General features: G+C 44.1%; 1 protein-coding gene across 7 annotated transcripts in view; it reads right to left on the bottom strand.

Annotated features, from left to right (window-relative positions):
• Positions 1-20630, bottom strand: part of ARHGAP26 (Rho GTPase activating protein 26) — a 470784-nt gene that overhangs the window by 320516 nt on the left and 129638 nt on the right. For all 7 annotated transcript variants that reach the window (XM_043913110.1, XM_043913112.1, XM_043913113.1 and 4 more), the window contains exons 5-7: positions 15671-15772; positions 8747-8857; positions 1436-1540 (exon numbers count right to left, since the gene is read on the bottom strand). In XM_043913110.1, coding sequence (XP_043769045.1) covers positions 1436-1540; positions 8747-8857; positions 15671-15772 — 318 coding nt within the window. The remainder of the gene's footprint in view (positions 1-1435; positions 1541-8746; positions 8858-15670; positions 15773-20630) is intronic.

Below are 20630 nucleotides of genomic sequence, written 5' to 3'. Positions count from 1 at the left end.
ATGAAATCAAAACCAAATCAAAGAAATGAAACCCTCTCTGTTTCTCCAGCACTTCAGAGTATCAACCTACAGAATCCTAGGTCTAAAACCAAGTGAGGAATGTTCAGCTATCAAGAAATAAGGCAAACATTCACTTTATTGAAGTATACTTTGGCCTGAAAGCCCTATTCAAGAATGACTCTCAAGCTCTAGGGACCATCAAAATCACGTGGGGAACTGGCAGGAAATGCATCTCACCAGTCCTCACCCCCAAAGATAAATTCATCAGCTCTCAAACCAGAAACATGTGTTTCTAGCAAGTGTCCCGGCAACTCCGAGGCAGAGGGCCCACAGCAGGGCAAGCCCTCCACAGCCCTCTAGGACAGAGGTGCTCTCACCCTGGCTGTTGGCTGACAGTTTCCTCCTCAAAACCAGCTGCTTCACGTAAGGTTCTCCCTCCCCCAGGACAGCCTGCACCAGCACCCAGGGGAGCCCAGGGACCACTGCAGCTCCAGGGGGCCTGTGGCATCAGCTGAGGCCTCACAGTTCAACTTCTCCCTCTGCAGGGCCTGCTGCCCGCAACTCTCTCACAGGTGTTTTTGCCGACACTGCCTCCTGGGAACCTGCTCTGTGTAAATCTCCGCTTCAGAGCCTGCCTTCTGAGAAACCCAGCCCAACGGGAGGCCATTTCGTGAAAGCTCGTCCAAGACCTTGCAACTTCCTGTTCTCAGAGGCACCACAGGGAACAATGAGAGCTCGGGCTTCCAAAAGCACATAGCCCACCCCACTAGGACACACGGGTTTATTTGGACACAGGACCACCCAGAGACAAAGACAACATGCAGACTCATGTGATCACACTAGGGAAGAAAGGGGTTTAGTCCCAGTGGGACTGATCAGAGGCCTAAGCAGGATTCTGTGCACCCAAAGGTCCTGCTGCTTACAGTCTGGGAAAGGAGATTGGGAGTAAGGCGCGCTGACTTGGATTTCGTCACCGCGAGTTGAACAAGAGCACATCCTTTGAGCTGGAGGCCAGCATGTGTGCCCCACCCCCTACTCCTAAACACACACAGTCTACTGTTTCAAGTGGCCAGGCAGCTGGACGCACAGAAGGGAGGCCGGGTGGGGCTGGGTGGGGCTGGGACTTCCACTGCCAAAGGAAATCCTGATGCCGGTGCTACAGATTTAAAACATCAGCAGCAGCAGCAGCACTTCCGCAAACAGAAATAACGGAGCTTTGAAATAATGTGCTTTGAAATAACGGAGGTGAGGATGAACTCTGGGACCACCAAGCACCCTGGAAATGACTGCCCTCTGCTGCCCTTTGAACCCAAGCAAGACCCATTCTCCCCATCTGCGTTCCCATCCATTTAAGCGATCTCTATGCAACCAGACCCATATTTTGTTTCTTCCTCCCCTTAGCAAGGGAAGGAAGCCCATCCCCTCGCCCACTCACATTCTGTATGCTGATAGTCAACTGTGTCTTGAAGTCATTGAAGTCCTTGGCCAGTTCATAACCGTGGTGATAAAAAGTGAAGAGTCCTTGTAGGAACGCCAGTAGCTGTAATGAAGGCAGAAGGGAAGACCTCACATAAGCAGGTTCAAGAGGTATTATGGAGCTGTATCTGAGCTCCCAGCCCTGGTTTGAACGTAATAATAATGACAAAGTAATAATAATGACTATCATTTACTGAGCTCTTCTTACATGCCAGGCACTTGGGACTTCATATGCCCCATCCCACTGAATAGTCCTAACAGTAGTATTCATTTCATAGGTTGTTATCTCCATTTTAACAATAAGGAAGCAGATTCAGAGAGGTTAAGTAACTTGCCCCCAAACACACAGTATATAGCAGCTAGGATTTGAAACCAGGTCTCCTTGGCACCAACACCCAAGCTCGTATCCTGTGAGCCTCATCACCTCTTAAGAAAATCACTTCTTCAGAAACTGAAGACAAGGGGTCCCACTCAGTCTCCTTCTATTAAATTCATAACATCAGATTATCATGCAAAAGGGTGTGGTTATACTGATAAACAGCAAAGAAGAGAGAAAAGGAAGCTGGTGTGTCCTGAGTCTGCAGCCTAACAGGCAAAGTCAAATCAAAGAAAATCATCCAGATTAGACATTAGTTCAAGTGTGTTTCTGCACTTGCCATAAATTATCCAAAAGTCAACACCCTGGATCCCTTTATTAAAATAATCCCATGTTCCCACATTTTCAGTTAAGATGGTTTCCCTAAATTCTCATTTAAAGTGCCTTGGGCTAAAAGGTAACGGCATTCCTTGTTTAGTCTTGTCTTTAGTGAAGACTGAAAACATCTGTTCACCATGATTCTCACAACAGGCCTTCATATACTTAAAACCACTAATGTCCCCACCCTGAGCCTTCACTTCTCCAAGCTAAATAAATGAATGTCCTGCCATCTTTCCTCTCATCGCACACATGGAACCTCATTGCTGTTACACTTCCTGGCCCTTTCCCAAGCTCTACATATCCTGCCTTGGTCCCATACTGCAAGCTGAAAGAATTATAATTAAAGCCTGAACACAGTTTAGAATAACCAGGACCCCAACTCTATCACAAGCTCAATTCTACTACATTTGGAGATCAGTCCCATTCTAACGTGAACGTCTCGATGCTGACTCACATCGTTTGAGTTGTTCCCTCAGACCTGCCTCAAACACGTTATATCAAGACACAGCTGCATCACTTTATACTGTTGTGTTTAATCTTCTAGTCCTTAAGTGAGCATACCTTTACTTATTACACACAATCTCATTTGGTTTCACCTAACTCTCCCCTTCTGAGAAGCAGCCCTAACAATGAGAGTAAAGGAAACCCTTACACTTTGCCTGTGGCAGGAACGGTAAACACCAGGGTATATACTGACCTGCCTTCAGGCAAAGCCACGTGTCCAGCCCACTTTATCACAGAGCTTTAGGCTGGACAGTCAGGCAAGGTGCAGCTTATAACAACAGGGTCCCTTGACTTCCTGTTGCCATTGTGCCTGGAGCATCCGTTCCCTTACATCTTCACGGGAGGTAAGGAACAGGCATTGCTGGGTCCTCTGGCTAGAAACATATCTAGGGGCCCATTTATACATCTCTAACCTAAATTAAGGAATGGGGGGTAAGCCACAGAGAGTCACTAAGGACTAAAAATGAACTCTCTTTCTCAAGATGACCACAGTCTTTGGACGTCCTCTATTTCTGTGAAGAAGGCCCACACTTTTTCTTCTAAACAGCTCCAGTAATGGAGAAGAAGGGGCTCTCATGCCAAATCTAGTGCCAGTGTTCAAAGGACAACTGTCCTTCCTTAGCTCTTCCCTCCCTGTTGTCCTTGAATGCTGCTGCTCCATCAACGTTTCCAAAGCACTGAGTCACCCTCTACTGGAGAATAATGCAGAAGATAAGCAACTGATGCTCAGGGGATTCCTCCTATCAACTCTGAGTTATCCTTCACTTAAAATCAACAGGGCCTCTCTTACTCAGGGTAATTATCTCAAACAGCTCGCTAAGATGTCACCTGCATATACACACAAGCACTCCAAAGGCAGAGAGCTGCTAATATTTATTTTGGTTTTCACTTCCTTTGGTATCATGCCTGGTTGTCCATTCTTCCACAGGAAATGATGCCTTAAATATTGTTATCTTTGGACCACTTCCCTTCCTTCTCCCCTCACAGCATCTTTCCTCCCCTCCCCAACCTCCCACACACTGTATGCATCTCTGAACCTATGACCCATGGGAAATGAAAGTCCACTGCTCAGGGGGTGGGCAAGGCCCACAGAAAGACTCCAGAGAAGAAAGGACAGGTCCACTTCAAAGAAATGCTTCTCCTCACGCAGAGAGAAATGTGGCTGTGGCCTTAGCTGGTTATTAGGTAAGAGAAGCCTCACATGCAACCAGGCTCCTCCCTGGACACCAGACACACAGCCACAGCACAACAAAGGAAACGCCAAGGAGAGACCTCACCACTGTCCCCCTCCCTTCCTCCCCATCCTTGCTTCCCTCTGAGAATTACTGTAAGAAAAATCTATTTCTATTTCCTAGCTGATTACATAGATTTAAAAAAAAAATGAACAAAAACATAACTGCTTTATTAGTGATGGCTGCATCATTCTAGACTCTGATAAATTTAAGTGGTTTCCATTCACAGAACAGAGCTACTGTTTGGGGTTGAATTTTGCCCCTCTATATCCAAAAGATATGAAGTCTGAACCCCTAGTATTTCAGAATGTGATTTTCTGTAGAAACAGGGTCTGTACAGTGGTAATAAAGTGAAAATGAATCCATTAGGCCCTAATCAAAAATGACTGGTGTCCTTGAAAACTGGGGGTGGGGGGGCAGAGTTTGGACATAGTCACAAACACAGAGAGAAGACAGACCTGTGAGGATGAGGAACTGAAGTGACTGATCTATAAAAGCAAGGAATGCCAAACACTGCCAGGAAAGCACCAGAAGCCAGGAAGAGGAAAGGAGGGATTAGTTCTCTAAAGGTTTCAGGGGGAACAGGGCCCTGCTGACCTTGATCTCAGACTTCTATAGCCTCCAGAACTATGAGTCAGTACACTTCTGCTGTTCTGAGGCACCCCGTTTGTGGTACTTTGTTACAGAAACCATAGCAGAAAAATACAGCTACTAAGAACCATTCATGCACACAGTGAAGAGAAGGGCTGCCGGCAGAGAGATGAAAAGCTGGGCTGGGGAAGCCAAGTAACTCCCTGTAACTCATCCTTAACCTATCAGCACACTGGGCCACGGCAAAGACTGCGATCAGCAACGTAGCTGATTTAGCACAGGAGTGCTGAGACAGACGCAGACCAATGTATCAGAAGGGACGCTGAGCTGATGGGGTTGGGACAGGACGCCACTGACCAAAGAGAAAGAAGGACAACCTGCAATGGAGCAAGAGCCGTGAGAAAGGACAGAAAGGCAGAGCACCGAGAAATACTCAGGAGGCGAAACTCAGAGGCTGCGGAGCCTGACAAATGTGGAGAGTGAGTTCTCTGCAACACGAGGAAACCACCAATTATGAAAATTCAGGAACAGACGGAACAAGGCTTTACCTTCGGGAAGCCATTAAGTCATTATCTATGATCCCAATCTCCAGAACATTCAGTACCTCAAAAGAAAATTAAGGTTTCCGGGGCACAAAAAAAATAGAGGGTTTAGATCCCAGAAGTCTGACTTTTCTTCCTTGGCATGCTAAAATTTTGTTTTTCCAAAGGTACTTGAAGTTACTTTCTAAGAAACAAATGAACATAGTGGATGTGCATGGAGCTTGCCTGAATGGCTGCAAGATTCCTTTGACTGAAACCAACTCAACACATGAACACTTATACCAGGCACCCCAACAATTTAGTTCAACTGATTTTTTGTTGGTTTCCTTTACACCTGCATATAGTCAAATGTTGTTTCAAATAGAAATTTAAGAGTCAGACCATTACAGCTCTGCCATTTACTAGGTGTGACCTTGCAGAGGTAAGTAAACATGCTTCAATTTCTTTATCTGAAAACAAAAACAGGACCTACCCTTATATAATGATCGAATGACATGATGTGGCAAAGCACTTATTACTTACACAGAACATAACAGTTTCAGCTGGTATCATCAAGTGTTATGTTCTTCTTCTGTACAACCTAGGCCAGTAGCTTAAACTTTAATGTGCAGCAGAATCACCTGGAAGGCTTACAAAAGTATAGTTGACTAGATCCCACTCCCAAATTTCAGGTATGGGTTACAGCTTGAGAATTTGTATTTCTAGGACTTTGAGAACCACTAATCCAGTCAGTAGCTTTTTTGCTATATGACTCTCTTCTCCCTACTCACAGCTCCAGCCACTCACCTGCTTGTCTACTAGTATGCTCAGAAACAAGAACTTCTGTGGAAAAGTGAAGGTTACATATCTATATCCAACCTCTCAGCCAACTCATTTTTTAATATTTATTTATTTGACTGTGCTGGGTATTAGTTGTGACATGCAGAATCTTAGTTGAAGTCTGTAGGATCTTTAGTTGTGGTATGTGGGATGTAGTTCCCTGACCAGGGATCAAACTCAGGCCCCCTGCATTGGGAGTGCAGAGTCTTGGCCACTGGCCACTCAGCCAATTCTAACACAAGGCCAGACATTTTTTCATTAGCTTTCCAGGTGCCTCACTTTATGAACTCAAAAACATCTGCAATCCACAATGGTTTTCTACTTTTTAAACCCCTCTGTCCATCCTGTCCAACCTGGCACTCACCTGAACGCAACTTTGGCTAGCTCGTTACTATACATGTTGCTTCCCCAAGGAGGCTGTGAGCTCCTCAGATAGAGCACCTGGGTTGTCAGTATTTTCTATGTATTCAGAAAAAAATGCTTTCAGATTTATCAAGACTGTACTAAACCAAGCAGACCCTGTTAACACTGCCACTTGACTCATTCACTCATTTGAGGAGACCCTGGGTGGCCAAAATTGACATAGTCCTCTGTCTCAGAATTAAAAAAAAAAAAAAAAAAGACTGTTAACTGGGTCCTAATAAGCAACTATATAATAATTGAGTGTTAATTAGGTTAGCACTTTCCTGGTGGCTCATAAAGAGTCCACCTGCAATGCAGGATATGCAGGTTCAATTCCTGGGTTGGGAAGACCCACTGGAAAAGGACATAGCAACCCATTCCAGTATTCGTGCCTGGAGAATACCATGGACTGAGGAGCCTGGCAGGTTATGGTCCACAGGGTCACAAAAAGTCAGACACAACTGAAGTGACTGAGCACACACGCACACAATTAGGTTAGCTCTATTCTAAGCATCTTACCTGGATAAACTCAGGTAATCTTCCTAACATCTTTATAAATGGGATTGTTATACCTATTTTGCAGATGAGAAGACTGAGGCTCACAAAATAACTTCCCAAGAACATGCACCTGGAATACGACTGAGCTGAGATTTAAAAGCAGGCAATCTGGTTCTAGAGCCCTTGACAATGATGCTACACTGCCTCTCAAAAAGCTCAAGACACTGATATATTACACTAGAATGCCAGGAAACAGAAAGGTAAATCCTTACAGATTTCTTTTAAAAAAGAGGAGAAAGAAAGGGAGGAGGAGGAGGAAAGCTCACATAGATGAACAGAGCCATCCAGCTGAGACCAGCCTAGACTGGATGAACCCCACAGATGTGTGAGAAACATCTACTGTTGTATAAGGTTTTATTGTTATTTGTTACCCAACAAAAGCTAACAGATACAGTATCTGATTTACTATATGGAGAAATCAAAATGAACAAGGAAAAACACCTCCAAAAAATAGGATGGGTCAATTAAAATGCAACTCATCAAAATCAAGCATTTATAGAATAATAGCAATTAATCTGTACATAAAGGTTATTAGAATCATACTTCTGTTTTTCTATAGAAATTCTAGCAAAAGCAAGTAAAAATGCCAAAGGCTAATTCTTCATGACAGCATTTGAATTCCTGCCCCAACCATGAGAGATGAGACTGTAATTGAATGGCTGGTTTTAACACCTCTGGGCCCCAAGCAGGGAAATCAACAAGCTTGCTTTCTCTGACAGATGGCTTCCCCATCTCACAGATCCTGCAGAAAGACAGGGATTTTGAGATCTTGGTAGAGATCACTGCTAGAAAGGAAGATGTCTCTAAAATTTCCAATATTCAAGTAAGACTGAGGTAATTAACTACTTTGAAGAATTTGCCAGATGACATGGCTGGGAGGAGATCCCAAGAACATAACAGTTTCAGCAAAGTAAAAGACAGAAGCATTAGATTTCAAGACCAAATAGTCTTAAAATCGCCTGCCAGTCTACACGCCTAAAAAGCACCCCCAAAATTTATAAATTAGAAAGGGGGCACAAAACACTCTTAACCAAAAAGGGAGGTCATTTTCTTTCAGGTTCTTATAGTTTTATTATTTACTAAAGAAAATCACTCTTTCTTAAGTTTAGGTAATCTTATTTGTAAAGAGACTCAAGGCTTGGGTCTAAATCAGAGATTGCATTTGGCTGAAAAGTTCAAGATCAGCAAGTCTTAAATTGAGGCCCATAAGCTCATTTGGTGTCTCCATGGATTCTGAACACTAGTGCCACAGCAGGGTTAAAGCAGTACCTCATCTCCACGAAAGCACAACCACACTGGGGTGGCCTAGGCTACACCAGACTTGTTCCCACACTGCAGCCCTACATGCCCAATGGGATGTTCCACCCAAGTCCAAATCCCATCACAGTCCCCTCAGGGCAATCTCCATGCCTCTTGGTTATAACAAACCTAGAGTGAGAAGCTGCTTCCTATCCCATCTTTTTAATACATGCCTGGGATAAGAAGGGGCTTTGAACTTAGGGGACAAAAAGAGAAAGGTTTCCTTGGGTTACTGCTACCTTTGGGTTATTTGAGGGAGAGAGGAAGCAGGGGCGGGGGTGGGGCTCGGGGGCAGGCAGAGGAAGGAGAAATGGTAAGAGGTTGTCACTACTGTTTGGCAAGATGAAAACTCCTCCCCTCCCTTACCCAGACTTGGAAATCAACCAGCCCAACACAGAGTGGCTAGAGGCGGGAACCACTGCGGAACATTCTCCGTCCGTGTCTATGGTTGCACTGGGGAGAATCCAGGGTACTCAGGTGACAGCACTGTTACCAGCAGAAGGCACAGCATCAGGGCTGGTCAGTGTCTTCGCTAACAACTTAGAGCATTTTGTCATCTAGGTAACTGGAATGAGGGGTGGGGATGAAAGTCTGGGTACACGGCAAAACCCTGAGCATCTACTTACAGGCTCCACGAACTCAAACATCTTCCTCTCTTGGACTTCCTGCACCTTGAAGACATACTCCAGGGATACTTCATAGAAATGCTGCCGAACCAGGTCCACCTGGCTGTCTGCCTACAAGCAAAATGGGATTTCAGAGAAAAAGCAGGTCACTATCTGAGGAAAGAATTAAGTAAGCAGCTCCCTACCCCCACCCCTCGCCAAGAAAAGATCTCCAGAGATGGTTTTTAAAAACAAATCCAGTAGCATGAAGCAGAAATCAGAATAATGTTCATGGTTACCTGAGCGCTAAGTTTGGGCCAAGCACCATGCCCATAGCTGTACATCATTATCATATTCAATCCTCACAAATTTTAGTTATTTAATCCTCATTATAATCCTAAAAAGAAGATAGCATCCTTACCTCTAACTTACAGGAAGTAAATGAAATTGGCTAACATTAAGGAACCTGACAGAGTTGGTACAAGACAGAGCTGGGACTTCTGTCCTGGCTGCTCTTTCTCCAAGACCGCTGTACATCCTTAAACCTCTAGATTCTACCACCTTCCCACAGTGGGGCAGACCTATGTTCCATGAAAGACAGAATTTTAAAGAGAAAAAGAAAATGGGCAGGACCATCCTCATTCATCCATCCTAATGAACAAAACAAGATGATGGGAGACAGGAGACCTCAGAACAGAACATTTTCACTCATCCCAAACACCTTCTTTGGACAAGGATGAACTACTAGTTTATAGCATAATTGGGCTTCCCTGGTGACTCAGTAGTAAAGACTCCACATGCCTATGCAGGAGACCTGGGTTCCATCCCTGGGACAGGAAAATCTCCTGGAGAAGAAAGTGGCAACCTACTCCAGTATTCTTGCCTAGGAGATCCCACAGACAGAGGAGCCTGGTGAGCTACAGGCCACAGGGTCACAAAACAGTCAGACATACTTACACTAGCAGTTGGATTTGTTAAGTCCCTGCAGTCCTTGATTTCTCATGGTGCAAATCCAACACACTTACACCACGGACCCACCTACTTCTCCCCACACCCTGGACGAACAACAAAGCAGAGTAATTACATTGCTCCCTCAAAGCTTCACCTCCAACTCTTGCAGGTCATGAGACCCGGAAAGACCCACAACTGGGTACAAGGAAGCCAGTGATCTGGGATCCAGAACCCAGGGGAGAAAATGACTGTGTGGAGCAGCAAGAAGCTGTGCTGAGAAGTGCCTCAACTATCACTACAATGCTCTTAAACTTTCAACGGTGTGGCGGAAGTCAATTCATTCTTTCCAAACAGGTAATTACACTGAAAGCACATTTCAATGACAAAAGAAAAATATGATTTTTTAAAAACAAAAATGGATATCCTGCTAATAGGAAACAAAACACTCTTTTCTTTAGAAACAAAGGTGTCAGGTGTCATTCGATAACATACTTTACAAAGACAAAGCTCCCAAAGGAGTATTTCTTTCAGCATTCCTTTGTCAAGATTCCTGCAGAGCTAACCTGGGACAGACCTTTCACTTCATTAGGTACTGCTAACAAACATATGGTATTGCTTACCTTGTATCTTAAGGACTTGGTAAATTGTTCATTCATTCATTGGGGTGCACAACTTAATGAGGAAAAGAGATAAATAATCGTGTAAATTAAAAAAAAATTTACAAACTCTGGAAAAGGACGAGGTGCTATGAGACAATCCAAAAGATCCATTCAAGTCTCCTGCTAGTGACTTCCTCCTAGGGCAACTTCCATATTAATATAGAGAAGGTCCCAGCTCCCTAAGTTTAACTGCTGCACAAAATCAACATGAAGGGCTAAGCCTGTGGGCGGGCGTTTCCTAAGCTTCCAAGCAGGAGAGTTGATGTCTGAGCACTGACTGAGCTTTATCTGGAGGACAGAGTTCAAAAAGTGCCGTACTAAGCCCCTCTCCAGGGTGGCCAGCAAGTGTCTATACACTTCCGCCTGGGCTCCTGCCAGCTAAGGTCTGTAAGTCCCTGCAGTTCTTGATTTCTTGTAGTGCAAATCCAACACATTTACACCTGGGGACACATCTACTTCCCCTGACTTCCCCCACAACCTGAATACATCCTCCCTGCTTGGACTTACCAAGTGAGGCTGCAACAGAAAAAAGGCCCTTTCTTAAAAGCCACAAGTTAGGCCAGGCTGGAGGAGCCAGGAGGAAAGTCCTCCGAGAAGAGTAGAGCCCAGCATCAGTGAGAGTGCCAGGAGAGCAACCACTTGGATGGAAATCGCAGTTCTATCATTTTCTAGCTGGTGGGACCTGCTACAGCCACTTATCCTCTCTGGGTCTCTTCCCCACACCTGGAGACTGGGGATGGTATGACCTGCCCTTGCTCTGAGCAGAGCTGTTTTGAAGAGAAAATGAGTTAAAGGATGTAAACAATTTGAAAACCAGGATGTGTCCTGTGTACACTGAGTGTTACCACCAGGAAAGTGGAAGCAGATGGGCTTCAAGCCCTGCTCCTACCCTAAACCAGCCACATTTTCTCTGGGCAGTGGCAATCTTCTCCTCACTGGCCTCTCTGCTTTCTTTCTCTGCCCCCACAATCCAATGTCTATCCAGCAGCCAGAACACTTTCCCTAAAATCTCCATCAGATACTTTCACAGCTCCTTCGATGCCTTCCCCTGGGCCCTACTATGGTCTGAAGACCCTGAGGGGCCAGCCCACCCCTCTCTCTCCCCCTCAATCCCTCCCTCTCCTGTTCCAACTGGGGCTTCTAGCCACCCTCCAATACTCTAAACTCTTTCTTTCCATGCAACTTCTGCACTTGTTGTTCCATCTGCCTGAAAACCCCTCTCCCTAGATAGATGTTCGATTTTTTTGAACTTTAATGCATACTAAGAAATATCTTTTGCACATTACTCAATAAACATACATATATAAGTAAATGCAACACACTTTCATCTTTTTCACTCTATTCCATCCTACTCTACTCTATTTCATGATCCAGTAACTCAGATCTTATGACACATGCACAATTTAAAGAACACTGTCCTAGCTTTTAACCCATGTTGCTCCTTTCTCTTCCCCTGGTCTCATTTCAAATGTCCCCTCTTTAGAGAAGCCTGAGTTGACATTATTTTAGGAAGGTTACCCCGAGGAGTTTATATCCTATCTCCCAATTTATTTCCTTATCACTACATGAAATTCTTATATATTCTTCTTTCATGTACTGCCTAGAAGAATATAAAGTCAATGAGAGTAAAGACCTTGTTCCACTTTTCCATTTCAGACCCCAGAAAGGGGCCTGGCCCATAGCAAACATTCAACTTGATGCTTGAGGAACAAAAGAATTGATCTCTATGTGAACACCAGTGACCCAGCACTAAGAAGTAAAGTGTAACAGAATGCATTTCCAATGGAAAAGGAAAAAAAAAAATCCCAAGTGGAATGGTATGTTTCTCCTGCCAATGACCCTCTCATCTGGGCCACTGAATTCACCCACATCCTTAGCGGCTGCTACAATGGAATCAAAAGCCGGATTCCAACCCCTGAGTAGGCAGTTCTGTTACTCGAGAAGCCGTCAACCTACCAGCTTGTCTAAGACCCACCAACCACTCTGTGCTTCCTGGAAAAGAGACATTCTCCTAGATTCTAAGTTCCTACCATACATTTCACTCCCCACAACACACTCAACTCCTGAACAGACTTTTCGCAGAAGCATCCAATGAATAATTTGTCCAAGGAATGATTTCTATCTTAAAAGCCAGCTTCTGAGCCACTGAAGACACTGACATTTTAAAGTCATCCACTAGATGGCAGCATTGCTTCACATCACTACCCTGTTATTTCAGCCACCAGAGACAGGGGATGGGCTAGAATTTACAAGTATTCAGGTCAGGCCTACAAGTAAGGAACAATTCTGGATCATCAAAGGAAATAGATTTCATTAAATGTGTAGCAGGAGATTAATAAGATTGTTAAAAGTTGATTTTTTAATAAATGGGAGGAAAATCATCACTAAATAGCTGGAAGACATTGAGCAAATCACTTGACCTCTGCAAGGACCTCAGTTCCTGCAAATGGAATTCTAAGAGGTTTAACCAGAGGATCACCACGGTCCCTCCTGCTCTTCATTTCCATTATCTTGACACTCACATTAAATAACAATGGCTGGCAGGCAGCCCAGCAACATCCTTCCTTTCCAAGATGGAGAGACAAGAGCTTACTGGGTTAAGGGAAAGGTCTCCAGAGTCAGGAGCCAGGGTTCAAATCCTTGCTGACTAGCAATGGGCAAGCTATTTAATATCTTTGAGCATCAGCCGCCCCCTATGTAAATGAGAGGGAATCCATCTGTACCTCATAGGGTGGTTGTGAGAAGCTGAGCAGATTCCATGTGAAGTGCTAGTATATAAATACGTATTCAGTAAACAACCGCCACTATTATTGTTGCTGTTGCTAGTAAAAACATTATCATCATTATTATTATGAGATTTTTATTCAATTTAATTCAGCTAAGGTATAAAAAGCAGTGCTTGAGAAGAGACCAGGACTTGCAACAAAGACCTGCAGCCTAATCCTTGCCTTCAAAGTACTTAGGAAGTGTAAATGGGTAAAAGACAAGGACTGTAACAACAACAACAAAAAAAACCATAAATGCAAAAATATCCACTAAGATAAGCAGATAAATACTGGCAGAGTCAGAGCTGCAGACAGAATGTTTGCCCTCCTCACCACTACATTAGTAACTAATCCCCAGTGTGATAGCATTTGGGGTGGAGCCTGTGGGAAATAATTATGAGCTTAGAGTCTTGAGCATAGAATCCTTTTTTTTAAGTCTTTATTAAATTTGTTACAATGTTGCTTCTGTTTTATCTTTTGTTTTTTAGGCTAGGAGGCATGTGGGATCTTAGCTCCCCAACCAGGGATCAAACCCACACCTCCTACACTGGAAGGTGAAGTCTTAACTACTGGACCATGAGGGAAGTCCCTCTGTAGAGTTTCTACACAAGTTGCCAAGGAGACTAGCTCACCCTACCCATTTTGCCTTGTAAGGACACAGCCAGAAGATAGCCATCTATGAACCAGCAAGCAGGCCTCACCAGACACCAAATCTGCCACCACCCGGATCCTGGACTTCCCAATATCCAGAACTGTGAGAAACAGATTTCTGTTCTTTATAAGCCACCCAGTCTATGGTATTCCATCACAGCAGCCAGAACATAAGGCATCAGGAAAAATGCCATCCAATGTGGGAACAGGGTAGGGGGAGGATCAGGCCAGTTATAGGGATAATACTTTACATTTGTATGGCAGTTGTAATTTACCTTCTCATACATGAAGTAGTCAGGACAGGTGATTTATGAGTATTTTACAAAAGAACTAGAGCTCAGACAGACCAAGTACTTTCCCAGGTCACACAGTCAACTATGTGGTAAAGCAAGCCTTGAAAAGAAGGTGTCTCTGTCAGTCCAGTGTTCTGGTCCCCATACTGCTATCTCAGTTCAGTTCAGTTGTACAGTCGTGTCGGACTCTTTGCGACCCCATGGACTGCAGCACTCCAGGCTTCCCTGTCATTCACCAACTCTCAGAGCTTACTCAAACTCACGTCCATCAAGTCAGTGATGCCATCCAACCATCTCATCCTCTGTCAACCCCTTCTCCTCCCGCCTTCAATCTTTCCCAGCATCAGGGTCTTTTCCAATGAGTCAGTTCTTCGCCATCAGATGGCTGAAGTGTTGGAGCTTCAGCTGTATCAGGGGGAGATGCTATTGGCATGGCCCTGAAAGAAAATGTGGTACGTGTCCCAGACCAACTCATCAGGGTCCAAGCATGGGCAGAACAGCCTTGGAGGAGAAGCAGTCTCACTCCGGGGACGTCATGCATGTGCATACATGTGCATCTCCCAATGTCAGTAGGTGCCAGAGCAACTATTCACTCACTCATTCACTCATTTCAAAGCAAAGAGTTCTGAGCACACCACTTCCTAACTGGGATATGAAACAAATCCTAGTGGGGAGGGGAGTGGCCTCTACCATCTGCTGACTATTCCTGATCTTTCAACCTTTAATCCCATCACCTTCATGTGAACAGAAGTACTGGCATGGAATTTGCTCTAAAAGAAAGGAAACTGAAGAATGCAAGCTAGCTCAAAAACCTCAGGTTCTCTTTTAGCACACACCTGAGACAGTTCAAGCAAATTTTTAAGAGTTAAGTAGGAGGATATTCATGTAGCCAAGCATGGAGTTACACTAGCAAACTGCCCTGTCTCTCCAAAACATATACCCCCTCCCCATGCAAATCTCCATGAACTAAATAAAAATGGTCACAGCTCCAAGGTCACAAAGCCAACTTTTCTTTCCAAGTTAACCACTCTTTAAAAAGACCTTATGCAAAAAAAAAAAAAAAAACAAAAAAACGAGCAGATCAAAGAATTTACTTTTTTGAAACAAGGTAACCTCTACACAAAATATATGAGAGACAACAAAATACTGCTTTAAAAAAAAAAGACTAATGCCAAGCAGTGGTTGGATTTTTTTTTTTTTTTTTTTCATTTCACATTAAGGAAGGATGACCAAAGGGTTTCAGATACTAACATTTCAAATCAGTGATGTAAGGAGAAAGTCAAAAGGCAAGGTAAGGGAGTACAGAATCAAAGTCAAGGGTGAGAGAAACAGGAAAACAGATCTCAGTTTGAAAAGAAGAAGCAAAGTCTAGCGATTAGAGTGATCTTGACCAGCTGCATATCCCTTGCCGTGGACAGGATGGACAGCACACAGTGTGAGCTGCAGTTTGAGAAGGGACAAAGGCCATGTAGGCAGCAAGCATGGAAGGAGGGATCAGAATGAAGCTCCTGGCTTCTGAGATCCCTTGCAACCCTAGGGTGTTCCAGCAAAGAGTAACCAGCACATATCCACAGTACCATGGAAACATTAAAACACTTTATTCAGGACACTAGTAAAGTCACTTACCTCCTGAAGCTGAGACTCTTTCTTCTTGGAAGACAAATTCAAGTGCTTTTCTAAGATGCCACAATACTTCTCTGTCTCCTTGTCATACTTCTTTTTGGCCTCCTGGCAAAAAAAAAAAAAAGAGGAAAGGAAAAAGAAAAAAGAAAAATAAGATGTTCCAGGGATGGAAGCAACCCGGGTCAGACTTTTCCTGTTCATCTTCATGGGTTCATCATTCCCTTACACCCAGAAATGTGGCAGACCACCCAGCTCCTACTCTTCCAATAATGCCCATGAAACCAAACAACCACACATCAATATCCTGACCGTTTTGAGGGTCTACCATAGAGGACTCACTACAATACCAGAAACGAGGTAAATGCCAGTATTTCAAAGTGGCAGAGTCAGGACTCCACCTTCTAAAAACTTCAGTTGTAAGATAGAAATTTCTAGTTTATAACTCGCAAGGATGTTCAAAGCCAAAGGAAGAAGGAAAGTTATCTGTAAAGCTAATCCCCAAACAGGAAGGTGTAAGTACACCTTAAAGGGGACAAGTCCGAACTAATGGTAGATCAAGCTTTAACCATGTTCAAAAAGCACTGTTTAATTTGGAGATCTAAACATCCTTGATGCAATAATATCACATGTGGGTCTTCAAGGTAAGGAATAATTCAAAACAAAGAAGATGTTATCTTCCCAGATGTGTTCACTGCAGCAGCATTTATAATAACCAAAGAAAAAGCAACAGTAACAGTGCTGCCTAAGAATAGAATCTGGGATAATTAAAATATGAGGCAGTCATTAAACATAACTTAGAAGGCTAGCTAGTCATATGGAAGGATGCTCACAATGTAGTGACAGCATGATACAAACTTGTTGCATCCTATAAACAATGTGTCTACCTACAGACAAACATTAGGTGGGAAGATACTTCAGTGAAAATACTTGAGATAGGAAATGGGATAATGAGTGATGTTTTCCTCCATTAGGGAGATGTCTATTATCCTATATGATTGCTTTCAAAATAAAAAATATACATGTACAAAAAAGATCTTCACGACCCAGATAATCACAATGGTGTGATCACTCACCTAGAGCCAGACATCATGGAATGTAAGTCAAGTGGGCCTTAGAAAGCATCACTACAAACAAAGCTAGTGGATGTGATGGAATTCCAGTTGAGCTATTTCAAATCCTGAAAGAAGATGCTGTGAAAGTGCTGCACTCAATATGCCAGCAAATTTGGAAAACTCAGCAGTGGCCACAGGACTGGAAAAGGTCAGTTTTCATTCCAATCCCTAAGAAAGGCAATCCCAAAGAATGCTCAAACTACCGCACAATTGCACTCATCTTACCCACTAGTAAAGTAATGCTCAAAATTCTCCAAGCCAGGCTTCAGCAATACGTGAACCGAGAACTTCCAGATGTTCAAGCTGGTTTTAGAAAAGGCAGAGGAACCAGAGATCAAGTTGCCAATATCTGCTGGATCATTGAAAAAGCAAGAGAGTTCCAGAAAAACATCTATTTCTGCTTTATTGACTACACCAAAGCCTTCAACTGTGTGGATCACAATAAACTGTGGGAAATTCTGAAAGAGATGGGAATACCAGGCCACCTGACCTGCCTCTTGAGAAACCTGTATGCAGGTCAGGAAGCAACAGTTAGAACTGGGTATGGAACAATAGACTGGTTCCAAATAGGAAAAGGAGTATGTCAAGGCTGTATATTGTCACCCTGCTTATTTAACTTATATGCAGAGTACATCATGAGAAACGCTGGGCTGGAGGAAGCACAAGATTGGAATCAAGATTGCCGGAAGAAATATCAACAACCTCAGATATGCAGATGACACCACCCTTATGGCAGAGAGTGAAGAGGAACTAAAAAGCCTCTTGATGAAAGTGAAAGAGGAGAGTGAAAAAGTTGGCTTAAAGCTTAACATTCAGAAAACTGAGATCATGGCATCTGATCCCATCACCTCATGGGAAATAGATGGGGAGACAGTGGAAACAGTGTCAGACTTTATTTTTTGGGGCTCCAAAATCACTGCAGATGGTGACTGCAGCCATGAAATTAAAAGACGCTTACTCCTTGGAAGGAAAGTGATGACCAACCTAGATAGCATATTAAAAAGCAGAGACATTACCTTACCAACAAAGGCCCATCTGGTCAAAGCTATGGTTTTTCCAGCGGTCATGTATGGATGTGAGAGTTGGACTGTGAAGAAAGCTGAGAGCCGAAAAATTGATGCTTTTGAACTGTAGTGTTGGAGAAGACTCTTGAGAGTCCCTTGGACTGCAAGGAGATCCAGCCAGTCCATCCTAAAGGAGATCAGTCCTGGGTGTTCATTGGAAGGACTGATGCTGAATCTGAAACTCCAATACTTTGGCCACCTCATGCGAAGAGTTGACTCATTGGAAAAGACCCTGATGCTGGGAGGGATTGGGGGCAGGAGGAGAAGGAGACGACAGAGGATGAGATGGCTAGATGGCATCACTGACTCGATGGGCATGAGTTTGAGTAAACTCCGGGAGCTGGTGATGGACAGGGAGGCCTGGCGGGCTGCGATTCATGGGGTCGCAAAGAGTCAGGCATGACTGAGCGAATGAACTGAACTGAAACATTGTATTAGCTCTCCCAAAGTCACTGAGTTTCTATTCCCTATTTTACAGATAAGAAAACTTAGATTCAGGAGGTTAACTTCTGTAAAAAGTTCCAGAGAGTGACAGAGCTGGAGTCTGAGCCCAAGACAAGCTGCTTTTAAGCCCACACCTGGACATACCGTCGTAGGTGGTTTCTCTTCCCTCCACATTTCAGTGGAAATGGTAGGCAAGGGGGCTGGAGGAAGGTCCACTGTGGCCTGATAAAAAGGATCAAATGCACTAACTGGGTGCATCACTCCTGCTTTTGACTTTTGGGGATTCCACGGGAGATATTTTTCTTCAACTCCAAGGCTTATAGGAGAAGAAAAAAATTTGTTGCCAGATAAGGAAGCTGAGACCCCTCTTCATTTAATGATGATGTAATGAGCAAGCACTCTGTGTAAGGATCCTTCAGGCACTGGAAATACAAGGCAGAAAAGGCCCCACCCTCATGGTAGGGGTGTTCAAGCAGAAGGAGAAACACAATTAACCAGTAAACAAACAGCATGATTTCAGACTGCCACAGGTCCATGAAGGAGACAGGGTGTAGTCCCAAAGATTCTTGCAGACAAATGTTCCGGAGAGGCCTCCCTGGGGAGGGGAAGTATGATCAAAGATCTGCTCACCTAGTGAGGGGGAGGGGACTGATAAATGCAGACGGACAGAACACCCAGAGCCTAAGCGTGAAGGACACACCAAGAAACTATCACCTGAAGCGCTGACAAGCAACCGTGGCATCAGAACACCATTTATCTGGTCAACACCAAGACTCTAAGCCTCACAAAATGGGCAGATTCATCATTTACCCATTTGAGCTGGCAAGTGTCCATGTCTACAAATCTGAATTTTGTTTGAAAGCCTTACATACATGAAAAAAACATGCAGAAGCAAGTGGAGACAAAGCCAGAGGACACATTTCTCCTTCAAACAAGGAAAGGTACAAGACAAAACACTTGACTCAATGCTTTTCCTTCATAGAAATCTAGTGACTTGGAGCTGCGATTCCAACTCTAATTAATACTCCTACAGCCCTTTCATCAGCCTTGTCAGCAACCCCCCAAAGAGAACCCTGTGCCAGCACAGTCCAGCTGACCAGAGGTGAGAAGAGGCCTGGGAACATGAGTCATTGACATTCTGTGACTTTCTGGCAACTTGAGCCTCCACATTCCATGCTCAAGAGGACAGCCAGAACTCAAGGGAACAGGAAGCAGTTCCTGTCCTGAGAAAACAGCAACAAGATCTCTGGGGGCATAACTCCACTAAGATTGAGATAATGTTCTTTAGACAGGAAGGTAGTAAGACTTCCTCACTCAGGTACCAAGATGCTATTCACTGACTTCCAGAGGGTACACAGTATTTGGCAAAATGGATCCAAGACAGAGTTAGGATCCTGGTAATGATTCCCAACTCCGTACAAACCACTGTCCCTTCAGGACTCAGTTCCCTGATCTATAAATTCAGGATGACTAGCCCAGATAATGCCTCCAGTTTTCCCTTTCAGCTCAGAGACTAACAAAAAAGCATTAAGAACACCCACCCCATTGTAGGACTGTCAGGAATAAATGAGATAAGGCATATCCAGTGCTTGGCAGAGCACGTGGCACATGGAAAGTGCCTGATAGAATTCCGTGCTGATGATGGTGGTGGCAGTCAGGGTAGTGGCAGTGATGATGAGGTCCAGCATCTAAACCTACCTCCTTCTTATCAAAACACCACTCGCTTTCCATGTCCCACATTCCAGGAGGGAAACCCTTCACAGCACCCACCGCAATGTGCAAGATCATATGCTTATTTACACCATTCTGTACAGGGCCTTTCTCCCTGCATGCCACAAGCAAGGCAACTACATCTGCATTTATTCTCCACCAAACAGCAAAGTGGAGCACAGTGCCAGGCATGTGGCAGGCTCTCGTACCTTATGAATGAACTGTGCATATGGAACAGAACAGCTAATACCAAATGACCTTATGACAGCATTCTGAGCACTTTATAGGGGTTCACTGGTTTCTTCTTCATAATAACTCTGTAAGGTGAGCACTATCATGATCCCCATTTCTCAGTTTAGGAAAAAGGTCAGTAATCGCCCCATGTTTATATGTGAACAGCACAAACGGGATTTGGGCTCAAGCAGCCCCACTCTGAACCACCTTCTCTGACGTCTATTGTAGTTTCACTGGAGAACCCAGCTTTGGCTGTAAGAAAAATCAACTCCCCCAAACTCAGGTATCTAAAAGTAAGGCCATGGCTAAGCCAAGCCCATAGGATCTGCCCTACCCCAAAGCAGCCAAATTAGCACAAGAATGCTCCTCCTCGTTCATAACCTTCACTCCCTGCCACCA

The sequence above is a fragment of the Cervus elaphus genome, chromosome 9 (assembly GCF_910594005.1).
Source record: "Cervus elaphus chromosome 9, mCerEla1.1, whole genome shotgun sequence".
In the NCBI taxonomy this organism is placed as follows: Eukaryota; Metazoa; Chordata; class Mammalia; order Artiodactyla; family Cervidae; genus Cervus; species Cervus elaphus.
This window is presented reverse-complemented; position numbering and strand designations above follow the sequence as displayed.